Source organism: Lycorma delicatula, chromosome 3, assembly GCF_047948215.1.
Source record: "Lycorma delicatula isolate Av1 chromosome 3, ASM4794821v1, whole genome shotgun sequence".
In the NCBI taxonomy this organism is placed as follows: Eukaryota; Metazoa; Arthropoda; class Insecta; order Hemiptera; family Fulgoridae; genus Lycorma; species Lycorma delicatula.
This window is the reverse complement of record NC_134457.1, coordinates 115,674,781-115,689,210: the sequence shown is the minus strand read 5'-3', so window position 1 is coordinate 115,689,210 and position 14,430 is coordinate 115,674,781. Positions and strand designations below refer to the sequence as shown.

The window sequence follows — 14,430 nt, the reverse complement described above, 5'->3', positions numbered from 1 at the left end:
ATCACTCCAAGCACATGATAAACTTCTTTTTAGTGTCAGAACTACAGATATTTAACTTGGAACAAAATCTGTGGCTCCAACAAGACAATCCATGAACATGCTATGGGGATTGTTTCCTAGTCATTTGATTTCCAGGTTTGGAGATATACCTTAGCTTCCTCAATCTCCCAACCTCTGTATGTGCAATTTCTCTCTGTGGGGGTATTTAAAGGAACAAGTTTATACCAACAAACTCCAGTCATTAAACAAACTGAAAATATCTATTTATAGAGAGGTACAGGAAACACTGAAAGACTTGTGGAACAGCTTCACCTCTCAACTTGAGAAATGCATTAAGGAAGATGAAATCACCTTCCAGATGTGATTTTTTCTAAATAACACAAATGGCATTTATTCCCACACCTAGTCAAAAAAAAGGTAATAAAGTTTGGTGTATAATTATCTGTGTAATGTACATTTGGTCATTCAAAAATGAGTGCACTCCCCATGTCACCAAGTATGTATGTACATATATATATTTATGTATTTATATATTAATATTATATTGTAGATATAAAATAACATGAAAATAGATTTTTAAAGAATTGTCAGTCTATAAAAATATGTTACAGGAATGCCTGTACTGAATTTAAGAAAAAACTTACAGAAACAGATTTAATTTATACTGGGTGACAAACAAGCTCTAAGGTTAACCATTTAAAAGAAATTAACAATTAAATAAGAGCTACAAAAACATTCATTTTTCTAGCCTTTTTGTATATTTTTATAAGAAAGACTTAGTGAAATAAAATTTCATATTTAACAATACTCAATATATATATATATATATATATATATATATATATATTCCATCCTTTAAAAATTGAAAGAAAATGTTCATTAAGTAGTACCTATAGAATATATATATTATATAATACACACACACGCACACAAAAAACAAACACACACGCACACAAATATGTTAAAATAAAATGAATAATTGTACTATTTGGATGCTAATAAAAAATGATGTCAGTATTTACAATATACTCATAATAAAAAAATCTAAGTTTACTTAAATGGGGCATTTTATAATCCTGCATAACTGTGCACCATCTTCTGACATTTCCATTCCTTACAAGTTCATGCCTACAAATATCACAACTATAAGTTTTGGTTTTCCAAGAGAATATAAGATATTAAAATTTTTTCAGAGAAAGTAAATTTCATTTCCATAATTATGTATTATTAAGTACAAAACTTTATCTTAAAAGTAAACATTATAATTATAATACAGTTTAAATATCTATTGAAATTAATCACCTCTTTCTCTTCTTAATCACAATACTACATCCACATAATCTTCCCATAAAGTAATTATCTTTTAATAAATAATAATAATTTCATAAATTAAGCACGGTTTATAATAGCACAACACTCAAGGAAAACCAAAACAAAATATACTCAATAAATCAACTGCTTAATGTTTTAACTACCTAATTACACACAATATCATTGCTACCACATTTGAATATGTTACACACCAACTAAAAACTCAGTTTAGGCAACTTAATAAAAAAAATATATATATATATATATATGTGTGTGTGTGTGTGTGTATGTGTGTCTTCTTTTAAATTTATGTATTTGAAAATATTATTGAATTGAAACATAGCAATACTACAAAAATTACAGGTAAGAAAATTCTGAAAGACTGTTGGGAGTGTTTTGATTTACAATAATTTAGGGAGAACAGTCCCATATTGTAATGTGGATCTAAAACAGAAAACTGTGTATAATTAATATTACATACTCTATTATATGATCATAAAATGAAAGCAAAAACCATAATATATAAATTTTTAAAGAAATATACATATATATAAGAGAAATAAGACTATAAATTTTGGATGAGCACTTTAGTTTCTTATTCAATCACTCTTCATAAATTTATTTTACTTTAGTTAGTTGTTTTAGCTTAGACTGTTTAAGTAGACACAATAATAGACTTCCTACGCAAAGAACCACACAACAGGGGGAGTAATGTGAAAGTTTATAAATTCAATTAATACTGAAGATAATTATCTAATAAAATTCTTTTTTTTTATATGAAGAGTCCTATGTCATATATAGATCTCATAATTGGAGAAGAAATGCTAAATACATAATCTTCTAAGAAATGATGCTGTCCTGAAATATCTCAACTGAATATACCAAGAATAAATTGTTTCAATTTTTTAAAGTAATTACGTTCTTAGGAGTAGTTCATTTAGTGCAACTGCTTTAATGAGTATACTCCTGCGTCCATGACAGAAATATATCACCCAGTCAAAACGATATATTGATAATTGCTTATTATATATATAATGATAATTATATATATATATTATAAACTTGTTCTACAAGTTTTACAGTTAACATGAAAATTACAAAACATTTCACACCATTTGACTAAGTACATCTTTTTTTCTTAACACAAACATATATATATATATATATATATATGTGTGTGTGTGTGTGTGTGTGTGTGTGTGTGTGTGTGTGTGTGTGTGTGCAGTCAAATCTCTGTTGTGGCTCCCTTTATAATGGAAATCTCACTATAGCAGCAATATCTGTTAGTCCCTTCATATTGCTACACTATAGAATTTTTTCTCTTTATTATGGCCATTCAAATCCCAGTAATCTTTTTTTTTTGCACAAAAATAGAGTACTGTATTCATAAAATTTTGCAGCCATATAGTAAAAGGACAGGCTATTAAAAGGGATGACTTTATCTTGTGAAGAGAGAGAGAGTGAGAGCGCAAGTGCTGGGCCATGGAAGGCAGTAGGCCTGCTGTACTACTGAATGTAGTAGTACAGTACATAGGGACAGGTAATCAGTATACAGCAGTTCCTGCCATTCTTGCTTTTTTTTGGGGAAAAACATAATCATACCACAATGACTGAAGTCAGGTAGTTAGGCCTGGTGAGTTGTTTGCTTGTTTAGAATGTTGAATTTCTGCATTTAAATTTCTGTGCAGTATTCATTTTCATGTTGTCTTTTCTGTTAAATTAGGGTAACCATCTTTACAGCTTTCAGTTTTTTCATCATTTAAACCAAAAGTTTATTTTTTCAACCATGTCATCGAAGAATAAAATGTTATCTTAGCAATAAAAAATAGAAGTCATTCTCAAATTAGAGAAAGTTGTTAAACAAGACGATGTTTGTCAGAAGTTTAATCTAGCTTGCTCATCAGGAGACACAATATGGAAAAATAAAAAAAAATTTTGCTTCAAAAACCAGACTTTGAACAAATTTATCAAGCTTTTTTACAGTAGTTCAACAAAAACAAAGGTAAATTTTCCAATAAACAAACCCCTTCTATGAGCCCAACCAATCTCTGCACTCTAAGGTTAGGTGATGATAATTTTAAAGCTTCTGATGGTTGGCTAGAAAAATCTAAGCGACAACACATTTCTTTCATTAAAATTAGAGAGTAAGCGTAAGATGTTGATTTTAATGCTATGAATAATGGTTAAAAACTGCATGGCCTCAAATATGTAATGGTTACAAGAAAGAAGATATATTCAATACTGATGAAGCAGGATGCTTTTTTAAAAAACTCCATGATAAAAAAAACTAAAATTTAAAGAAGAAAAATGTATAGGCAGAAAGTTTTAAAAGAACAAATCACCAATTTTGTCTGTGCTCATACGATGGCAACTGAGAAACATTCTTTTTACTGTTTTGATATTTTTGTAGCGTGTTAGTGTAATTAAATAAGTGTTATACAAGTGTGAATAACTACAGTCTTGGTATCCAAGTCTGTAGTCTTGGTAAGTGAGTTCGCATTTTTTTTAAGCATCAAGCCCATTTAATTGTTATCAAATTATGATAATATAATATTATAGCTTTTAAAAAAATTATGAGCAAAATTAAATTAAGAAATAAAACTTATTGAGTTGTTATAGTTAGGTATGATAAAAAACAGGTGAAACATCACTTCTGGCTTGAAAACATGCAATTCTGTATTTTTTATTCCCCTCTCTCTTTTAATGGAAACCTCTTTATAGTTACAAAAATGCTGGGTCCCTTCAAATCCATTACATATATATTTAAAACAATATAAATCTAACACACTCTACTATATAAAAATAGAATGTAAATGTATAAAAATAAATAAATAATGTAATGTGTTTTTAATGAAAATGGATTATAACAACAATATTCAGAGACCTATGTTTGAATACAAACAAATTTATTTGCCCACCACCATTTTATTAATCACTAAAATTACACACAACACTTCAGACTATAAACAAAGCCGGAAGTAGTCCAAGCTAAAACAAATGAATGGTTATATCCATTTTTTTTTATTTTTGCTACAGCTTTCTAAATAATTTTTGACAAGATCTAAAATTGTAATGCTAAATATATAAAAATAAATAACAAAACCAGTACAGTTTAAAATGATATATACAACAGAACCTCAATTATTTATCATTCTTGTATGATGTTAAGGGATGATAAACTGAAATAAATGATGAATTATAAAACAAATTAATCAAAATGAAATTACAGCGAATGTGATAAAACTGCATATTTAAGCAACATTTATATTGTACAAGCTCTTGTGTATTATGTTTTTATTATATGCAATAATGTATTATAATTTGAACAATACCTAAAGTACAAGCTATATTGTATTATGGAGACATCAGTACAAAATTATTATTTGTGCTACTGAGATATTTTATTTCTATTACTTTGATATAAGACATGCTATACATGTAATTTAATGAGGAAGATCAGATGGACTGCTTAATCAAAATTAATTTAATTCAGCTCAACTCATGCGATTACATGACAAAGCTAAAATACTTTTACATGATTGTCTAAAATGTTTTTAAATATCTTAACCAATCCATCACAGTAATGAAAAAGGCTGATAATAATGTCTTCAATCATATCACACATCTATTGCCATGTCTATAACATGACAATAGATAATATAGATAGTTATGTAGTAAATGGATAATCATGTCCATGACATGGCAAAAATTACACAAGTTGCAATCTCTTGTAACAATTTTTTTTTATGATTTATTCACCATACATACATAAGCTCAAAGCTTGTACATGGAAATTTGTAATATATAAAAAAATGCCATACTTGACTGGAATTCTTACCTAGGACCTCTGGATGAAAAGCAGCAGTATAGATCTTCAACAGAAAACTGTTTTACATTCTATGCATTTGTTGACTACAAGTCATATATTTTATAACTAAATTTACAATTCACAAAATCGTAAAAAATTAAAATTAGCAATTAAGGATTTAAAATTATTACAAAAGATGACAAATCATCCAGTTCTAGAGTATAAAAAAAAAAAACAGATAAAGATATTTAATAAAATTTAATTCTAAATCCATATTAATCACTTGCATCGCGTAAATAATTCTAACACTATTATTTCATAAAACAGTATAATAAATACAAAACTAATACACAACTGGGAAAGATTCATATCCCAAAAATTCACTAAAATATTTCATTACATTCACATAAATTGTTAAAGAAATACAAAGTATAAATCCCACAATACACATTTATTTTTCTAAAATAAATAACTTTTTGGTCCTACGTAATAAAAAAATAAAAACAATGAAGATGATATTGAAAATGTTATGACACTTCTTAAGTTAACTTGATGAAAAATTTTAATACAAGATATAAAAAATAAATAAAATAATGTGTAAAAAAATATGAATAGTGGGCGTATGAAAATGATCATCCAACATTTCTGTAACATATTCTAGTGACCAGTACTAGAAATAGTTCACACAAACATAGATTTGGAAAAGCCTTTTATCATGTTATCTTTTCTGATATTTAAACAGATATTTATACCTCAAGAACAACAGATTTTATAATAAATTTTATATATATATATATATATATATAGATATAAAAATGCAAATTTGGTGGGTTCTGTCTGTCCCATTTGCAACAGCATCACATAAGAACCAACCAACCAATTACTTTTAAATTTTCAGGATACATTCGTGTTAACCCAGGGAAGGTTTTATGCCACGGCCCTAACCTCTTTGAACTGTTTATAAAAAGCCTGTATACTTTAGTTACTACTGCTATTCTGTCTTTTTTTCTATTTTCTTTTTCGGGTATTTCTAAAGCGGCATCTATATTCTTTAATTGTTATTTATAAGTATTATTCTCACAACCACAAAGATATTGAACACAGCAGAGGTCCAGGCAGCAGAGTCCTGTGACCAGCTAAAAAATATATATATATACATGTTTAGACTAAAATTCTACATTAAATAAATAGATATGTTAATTTACAGTATCAAATTCCAAAATGGTAACCATAATAATATTAAAATTATTTATATTTTAGCAACTATTATTTTTAAAAAATGTATTTTGGCAAAATTTTAATTATAACTATAAACAAATAATATATCATTAGTTCAAATATGATTTCAAATAACCTCCATGTATAACAGAAAATGAAAGTGAGCAACAGTCAAATTCAGCAACATAAAAAAAATTTCTCTCTAAAAAATAATTTTGTATCCTCCATTAAAAATCTATAAAATGGCTAACTGAAATACAACTGATTAGCAATGCCATTATAACAAATCCACACTACATATTTTTTTCTATATATAATTTCTGTGTATGAATGTTAGTTTAGTAACAATTTCCAACACAACCTTGTTAAAATTATATTTGGTGAAATATGTAACATTTTTCATAATACAATGTTTACAATTTAGCTAATAAAATATAACTCTACTAAGATGATAAGTTTCTAAGATACTATAAAAGTATTTCATTGGCTTCCATTCTGAAATATGAATACGTAAACTCATATTTATTTACTTACAGAGAAATATGAATAACAGATTTTATTAAAACATCACTACTTCACAGATTTTAGTATATGCATTCTTACTGTAATGAATTTATTTGGGCTTTTTAATTCTCAAAATCGTGCAATACAAATAACATTTATTTTTTGTAAAAAAAGATTTGTTGTAATTAAGAAAACACATGTTTCTACCTGGTGTAATTGATGTTTGATGCATACAATTATATCCTCAACTTTATTGTACAATAATTACGTCTCCCTAATATATCTCCTACCTTAATTTTTTTTTTTTTTTTAAATGAAACTAGTATAATAGCCTTTAATTTTCAAAATGTGAATATTTCATATTTAATTGGTTGTAAGAAATATTTGAAAATATTATTGTATAAAAATAAAAACAAATTTAAATTATTACAACTAAGAATAAAAACACTTCTGATGCTTCAGTGACTATTTTTTATTTCAAAAATAATACACTAAATTTCAGATGCCATATTATTTGAATAAATACTATTTATCACAGCTTATTAAAATATTATGTAAATAAACAGCTACATAAAGTGACTTCTATTTCTTAAAACAACATTACAATTTGAACCAGATAGATCATCACAGCTGATGGAAAAAAGCAATACAAATGATGGAGAAACGCAATATTAGTGCAAACACTGATCCATTATCACCTCTCTCCCACAAAGAAAAGACAACAAAATAAATATTTTCTGGACAAATGGTCATGTAAGTATTATCATTTTATCATTGTATAAAATGATAAAATGCAAGAACAGTATTTTTGTAACATAAAAATTGGGAAAAACTTCTGAGGAAAATTAACTAATTCTAATAGCGTGAACAATAAAAAGGTGCATGATAGAAAAGGACAATCCTACAAAATAAACTAATACAGGTATAAACTTTTACAAATACACTACCAAACTATATTCATTTTTACTGATATCAAATCTAGCTTTAAAGCCTCCATCAAGTAATAATGCATTACATGTTAATGAATTAGTAGGTAGTTCAAGTTGTAACAATGTTCCAGTAGTTGCAGGAATTATTTCGTTATTACCAGATATTAGCAAATAAAAACATGCAGCCAAGACAAATGAATAAATATATATGAAATTAAAGATAAATTTAATTTTTTCTGTGAATTAAAATTCACTGAAAAAAAAATACAGTATATTTCATTATATTGCAATATATCGAATTATATTGTAATATTTACATCTATTTAATTTTATTTCTTACTATATTTTTTCTAAAAAAAACCATAAGCAAACTGAAATGTACAAAAATTAAATCTTTCTAGATGGTTTGTTGCAACAAAAATATCAATCAGACCTTTCCCACACTCCCACACTCAAGTGAATGTAAAATACTAGAGACAGTAGGATTAGAGGGTGTAGCAAATGGTAAAGAACAATGTCATAGAACAGATATGCATAATAGCCTGTACTAAGTGTGTCAAAATGACCAATCCATTCATGAGGTATGTGTTTAACTAAAAGAAAATAACATGAACAGGCAGGTAGGAAAAATAAGCATTTACATACCCATGTTTACATGAAATTTGCTCTTCTTTATAATATAATGGAAAACACAAACAAAATACTAGATGACCTTTTATAATATACATATTCACAACTGAAAAAAAATTACAGAATGAAACAGATGAAAAATGAATCAAATTAAATAAAACACTTACATGTAAAAAAATGAATATTCACACATTCTGTACAAAAGAAAAAACGCTTCTATATTTATTCATTTTTACTCTATAATTGATAAAAAAACAATTTGTACCAACCAAATAGTTCAACCATGTACTACAAAAGAAGTACAGCCAGTTCTTTCATAATGTGTTTTCATAACAAACATTTAATTAAATATTAACAAGAGACAATACCATGTTTTTGACAGCAATACAATACAATATATAGTAATTTAGTCCTTGAATAAAATAATTATACTCCCTTTAAAAATAATTTTTTTATCTGATTTTCTTCTTATTCAAGTTAGTGCTAAAGATATGCTGTGTAGTGTTTTAATTTGAAAATTTTTGTAGTATTTAGAATTATTTAATTTCTTAGTAGTTATAATTTAATGGTTTACACTATTTGTTCCTGTTTTCTTATTGCTATAATGGACATAAAGCATCTGATGCACTAAAATACTGCCATAAATTTTTTTCTCAGACATTTAACATATTTACTACGGAGCTAGTCCCCATATTGAAGAGAACAAGGGAGTCAGTCATTTGTAGAGCTGGAAATCGCCTGAATTTTGAGAAGATTACTGTACTGTTCAGCTTAATGAAGAAGGCAATAGAAAGCCACTCATTTTTCATTTTCCCTAGAAAACCTTGCGTAGGATGCCTGCTGTGCTTGAGAATGCCTCATCCAGTTTTGGAAGTGATTGGTTGTCTCATTAGGTCGCCTTACATAAATACATGTAACAGAACTAAAGTCAATAAACCAGTAAAAACTCCACATTAAAATACACATCTACAGTCTCTTTTCACTTTCAGAAGCCCATAATCTTAGAAATATGCTCAACAACATAATCTAAAGTAATGCAGTCTAATACTAGACAAGATCTGACACTTGCAAGTTGCTGCTATGTTCTAAATTTCACAGGTAAATACATCACAGGCAGATATGTACTGTTTCTGCAAATCTTAAGCCAATATATATAAAATAAAGTCTTTTCACCAGGATTAAGTGGTTTCTCATTTACATTTAATACATGTTGGAGAGATTTATTATACGGAATACTACAACATACAGTAGAAAAAAAAAAACTGTAGATAAATCTTTCAACAAGAATGAAACCAAACCAGGCTACCACAGCTCAGGAGAAACACACCACAAGATGTGTGAAAGGATTACAATTATGAGGCTCTTGTGCCTGTTTGTAAGTCTCAATATTAATAATAACCCTGATTTTCTATAAGATAAGGTTTACAAGAACATAACTACTGCATTATACCAATACTGACTGAACTTCAAATATCTAGGCTATCTTAGTTAAAATGTGAAAGAAAATAAACTAAAATAAAGAAATGAAAAAAGTTACACAAAGTGAACCGAATAATACATTCGGTTCATAATTACAGTTAATATAATATTAGTCGATTAATTAATTTAATTAATTGGTGTATTGAGCTATTTACAAGTTACAGAGCTTAGTTAACCGATTTATTATATAATAAATCTATAAAAATAATTCCCTACATAAAATAATCTATATTACATAATTAAATAACTAATCTCATACAGTAATGGTCTGATTATAAATTAACAATCACATTAGATATTCCAACCCAGTCCAATGATAAATGGAAAAATTCGATCACAATTAAAGTACAAATCCCAATTATAACTAAAATATTATGACAAAAAATTTACAATTAATAATATATTAATCCTGACTAATTATCCCAGAATTATTTATTTGAAATTATCCCATTTATTTTTCAACAAGATAATTGCACAGGATCTATATACATACATATATACTTATTTCTTTTTATACAATTATACACATATAATATATCATATAACAATAATACATTATACTATATATATAACTGATCGACCAGATAACAGAGCACATTTAATTACATATACTGTCATCATTCAATTAATATTAGGAACGTCATCTAATCACATATCCACTGAATCACAAATCATTCAAATCTATATAGATGCATTCATAAAATAAAAGTCACTTCTTAGAGGCCTCTTTCAGCCCATATGTAATATATATATATATATATATATATATATATATATATATATATATATATATATACATGCACACATAACACAAACACACGCATTTATACACATTATAATGAGCTCTCAATTTTGGCAGCAGGTAAAAAGATAATTAAAAAAAAATCAGACTTTGCCTAATAACACTGGAATATAATATTATGAATGCTCTCTGTAGAATGGATTTCCTCGATTTGGTAATGGATGTCCTTCTGTGTTAAATACCCAGTCATCTAATGACAGTAAATTGTCATCACTGAATAGCAGATACAGATACTGTAAGTAAAAGAAGAAAATAGCATGATTATTATTGTTTATATTTACATCATTAGAAGTGTTTAATATTCAGTTGTAAATGTATTAATGCATATATAAAAAAAAAAAGTTAATATTTTACGTATAAATAAACCAGGATGTTACAATCTTAGATTAAGGGCTACTTTAATGCACACATAATATGAAATTTGAAGCCAACCTTTTTAATAGTTATATGAAGTTATTAGCCAAGATTCAGAGTAAAGAGTAAATTTTTGTAACAATAGAATTTAGCAATGGATTATTGAAAATTAAAAATTACTGAATATCTCCAGTAAGCAATAGTAGCCAAATTAGTAATGTCCAATGGCATCCAAACATATTAATATACCTTTAAAACTATATTAGAATAAATCCAATGACAAATGCAGTTTGAAAACTATATCTATGAACTTGTTTATTTTAAACCATTATGAAGTTCTACCAAACTTCCAACCAAGTTTCTCACTTTTTCTTCTGTTAATACAAAAGTGAAAACATCATCCAGTAACAGATCATAAAAATTTAGTTTACTACATACAGTCACAGATAAGAAGAAATTTTTATACCAATTTATTAAAAAAAAAAAATAAAAATAAAAATAAAATAATTAATATAGCAGTAACTGGAACTAAGTACACAGTTAGAAACTTCATCTATCTCTTTAATCATAAACAATATCTATTTATTTATTTACTATAATAAAAAGCAAACATTTTTTATTTATTCTTTTTAATAAAAACTAATAAAAGTTAAAAAGAAAATTAATTACTATAAGTTTATCACTAAGTAGGTAATATGTGAAATCGAAGGAGACTTTGTATTGGAGAGTGAACCAAACCATACATTGGTAGAGGACAATAGGTGGATGAGTGATGGTAACTGTGATTGTGCTGTACACAGGGTTTCTAACTGCTTTGCCATAAGTAATTTTGGAGACGGCATTGGGCATGTTCGGGTGAAGGTAGGAACTATAACAGTATTTAGTTGTTACATCTCACCCAATATCTTCTTGGAGGAATTCATTTATGTAGTGGATGAGATGATGCAGTTGGTTAGAAGAAAAAGAAGAGGTAATTTAATCATGAGAAATTTTAATGCAAAATACTCGGAGTAGGGCAAGTAGATTACTGCCAGGAAAGGACTAATCATGGCAGAGGCAGTGGCATCCCTGGGATTAATCTGCTTAAATAGTGGGGATGTCATTTATATTTGAGAGGGAAGAGTATTTCTCCAGACATTCATGAACTATATGCTATGGAGAATACAGCCTAATCCCAAAATCTAGGTAAGTGAACATAATGACTAGTTGGCCATTATCATCTAGACTGTTATATCAAAACACAATTGCAAGGAAATTTGAACTTCCTTCATCAAAACAGTACAAATAGATAAAACATTTATTTTTAATGCTGAGATGCACAGAACTGAAACACTATTGAGAATGATGAACCATTACTCAGGTGTGGCTAGCCAGATGAAATATTTAATTTTAATTTTTTGATTACATATTTTTATAATATGCAACAATTTTAATGTTTTTGAGTTTAATGTGTGATTTTAAAAAGTTTTTAACTGACGATGAGGGATACCCTCGAAAGCGCTCTTAAAATGGAAAAACAATAAGTATAAGGTAAGAGGCATTATTGAATTTTGTACTGTTGGTGGAAAACTGTTATGCTTTTGTCTTTGACATAACTGGTACAGAAGGAAATAGGGACAAATAAAATAACAAAAAAAGAACTGATTTTTCTAAGTTTTATACATACATACATACCAGTTATGTCAAAGACAAAAGCATAACAGTTTTCCATCAACAGTACAGAATATATGGTTCTGTAACTTTCCAAAACAAATTCTTCTAAACACAAATTGTTTACTAGCAAAATTAGTGAAACAGCTCAAAAATATTTAACTATCAGCATGTAATACACACTAAATCTATATTTATTAAAGAACTTCCTAAGTTGCCTTTCTTATATGCAATAAAAGATTGGAGGTATTTCAATATTGTTAATTTATTTAAATGTAGCTGCAATAATACAGCAAAATGTCAAATTTTATATTTACATCAAACAAATAATATTGTAACATATCAAGTTAATGTAATACAGAATACTAATAGTATGTACCAAATGAGAATTCTGAAATAAAATCACCTCATTAATTGTGTATTTTTTAAAAATTTCATTAAATCATATTATTTCAAAAAAGATTCTGTTAAATGAACTTATGAAAACGAAAAAGTAATCAACAATTATCTAAATATCAAGTTGCAGTGTAATATTTACCTTTAATGTTTCTGCAAGGAAGTAACTCTGCTGCACATCATCCTTAATAGGATCTTCAAGGTACACATTTTTAATACCACTGTAACCATCTGGTGTTCGACAATATTTTTCCAGGGCCTGAAATAAAAATTAATATAAAATAAAAATTTACCATCTTGATTTCTGTAAAATTATTTATTAGCCTGTACAGAATTATGATCATCAAACTAAAATGACAATTAACAATTTTCTCTGAATCTTCTGCTCCCTTTTAGATAAAAAGTATTTTTAATGTTTGAAATGAACGATTCCAATCAATCGAATGTTACAAAAATAATAGAATTAAATTTACGTTAAATAAAATAATAAATAAATTTAAAAAATTTCTGTTTTAATAATGGGCTTTCCATGGGGACTGCGTGTGAGATTAGAATGATGAGGTACATGAGCACCTGCTAGAGGCTAAACCGATCATCACCATCAACTAGTAACAAACAGGGTGCCCCTGGGGTACTATTTTGGGAGGTGCAATGGGGTGCTCTATAATATCTCTGCAAATAATCATCCGATTTTCAAAATTCAAATGGGATATCTGTTAGTAGGTTGCAGGCTAACTTTTACATGCATCAGGTACACTCTTGATCTAACAGATCACGGTTATTCGAAAATGTTATCTAAAAACAAAAAATTATTTATTAAAATGTGTAAATAATAAATAATCTGTTATGGTGCAGCACTTCTTATTTGGACCACTACGTGGCAAGCTGCTAAATTCTCATGCTCCTTTCTTACAGTGAGCCACTCCAAAGATATTTTTCAGTATAGATATTTAAGTCTTACTGAAATTGAAAACAACATATCATGAGCAATTCATAAACAACACCAAGCAAAAACTATTAAAGATAAATTGATGAAAATTTATATACATGTTCTTTTTGCAGTTTAACTACAGACTAGGAAAGGATATTTTGAAATTCCAAGTTTCAATCGTTAAAAAAGATTCTTAAATTTTTTTAAAATCCGGTAATTCTTTTTAATTTCTCAGTAATAAATGAAGAAATCAACTGATTTTTGGCAAGTGTAACACTTGATTAAACCAATTTCTAATTTTTTTTAATTCTATCTTGAAGGGGAGAATAAAGATTAAAAAAATTTTGAACAAGACTGTAAATTTTCCCATTCCCAATTATACTAAACAAGGTATTTAGTAGATCTGGGCTTGTAAATA

The 14,430-nt window shown here is 27.4% G+C and overlaps 1 protein-coding gene across 1 annotated transcript in view; it reads right to left on the bottom strand.

Annotated features, from left to right (window-relative positions):
- Window positions 1–10,638: 10,638 nt before the first annotated feature.
- alpha-Man-Ia (alpha-Mannosidase class I a) overlaps window positions 10,639–14,430 on the bottom strand; it is a 394,844-nt gene continuing 391,052 nt past the window's right edge. The window contains exons 7-8 of the mRNA XM_075360436.1: window positions 13,224–13,340; window positions 10,639–10,914 (exon numbers count right to left, since the gene is read on the bottom strand). Coding sequence (XP_075216551.1) covers window positions 10,798–10,914; window positions 13,224–13,340 — 234 coding nt within the window. The 3' untranslated portion in view covers window positions 10,639–10,797. The remainder of the gene's footprint in view (window positions 10,915–13,223; window positions 13,341–14,430) is intronic.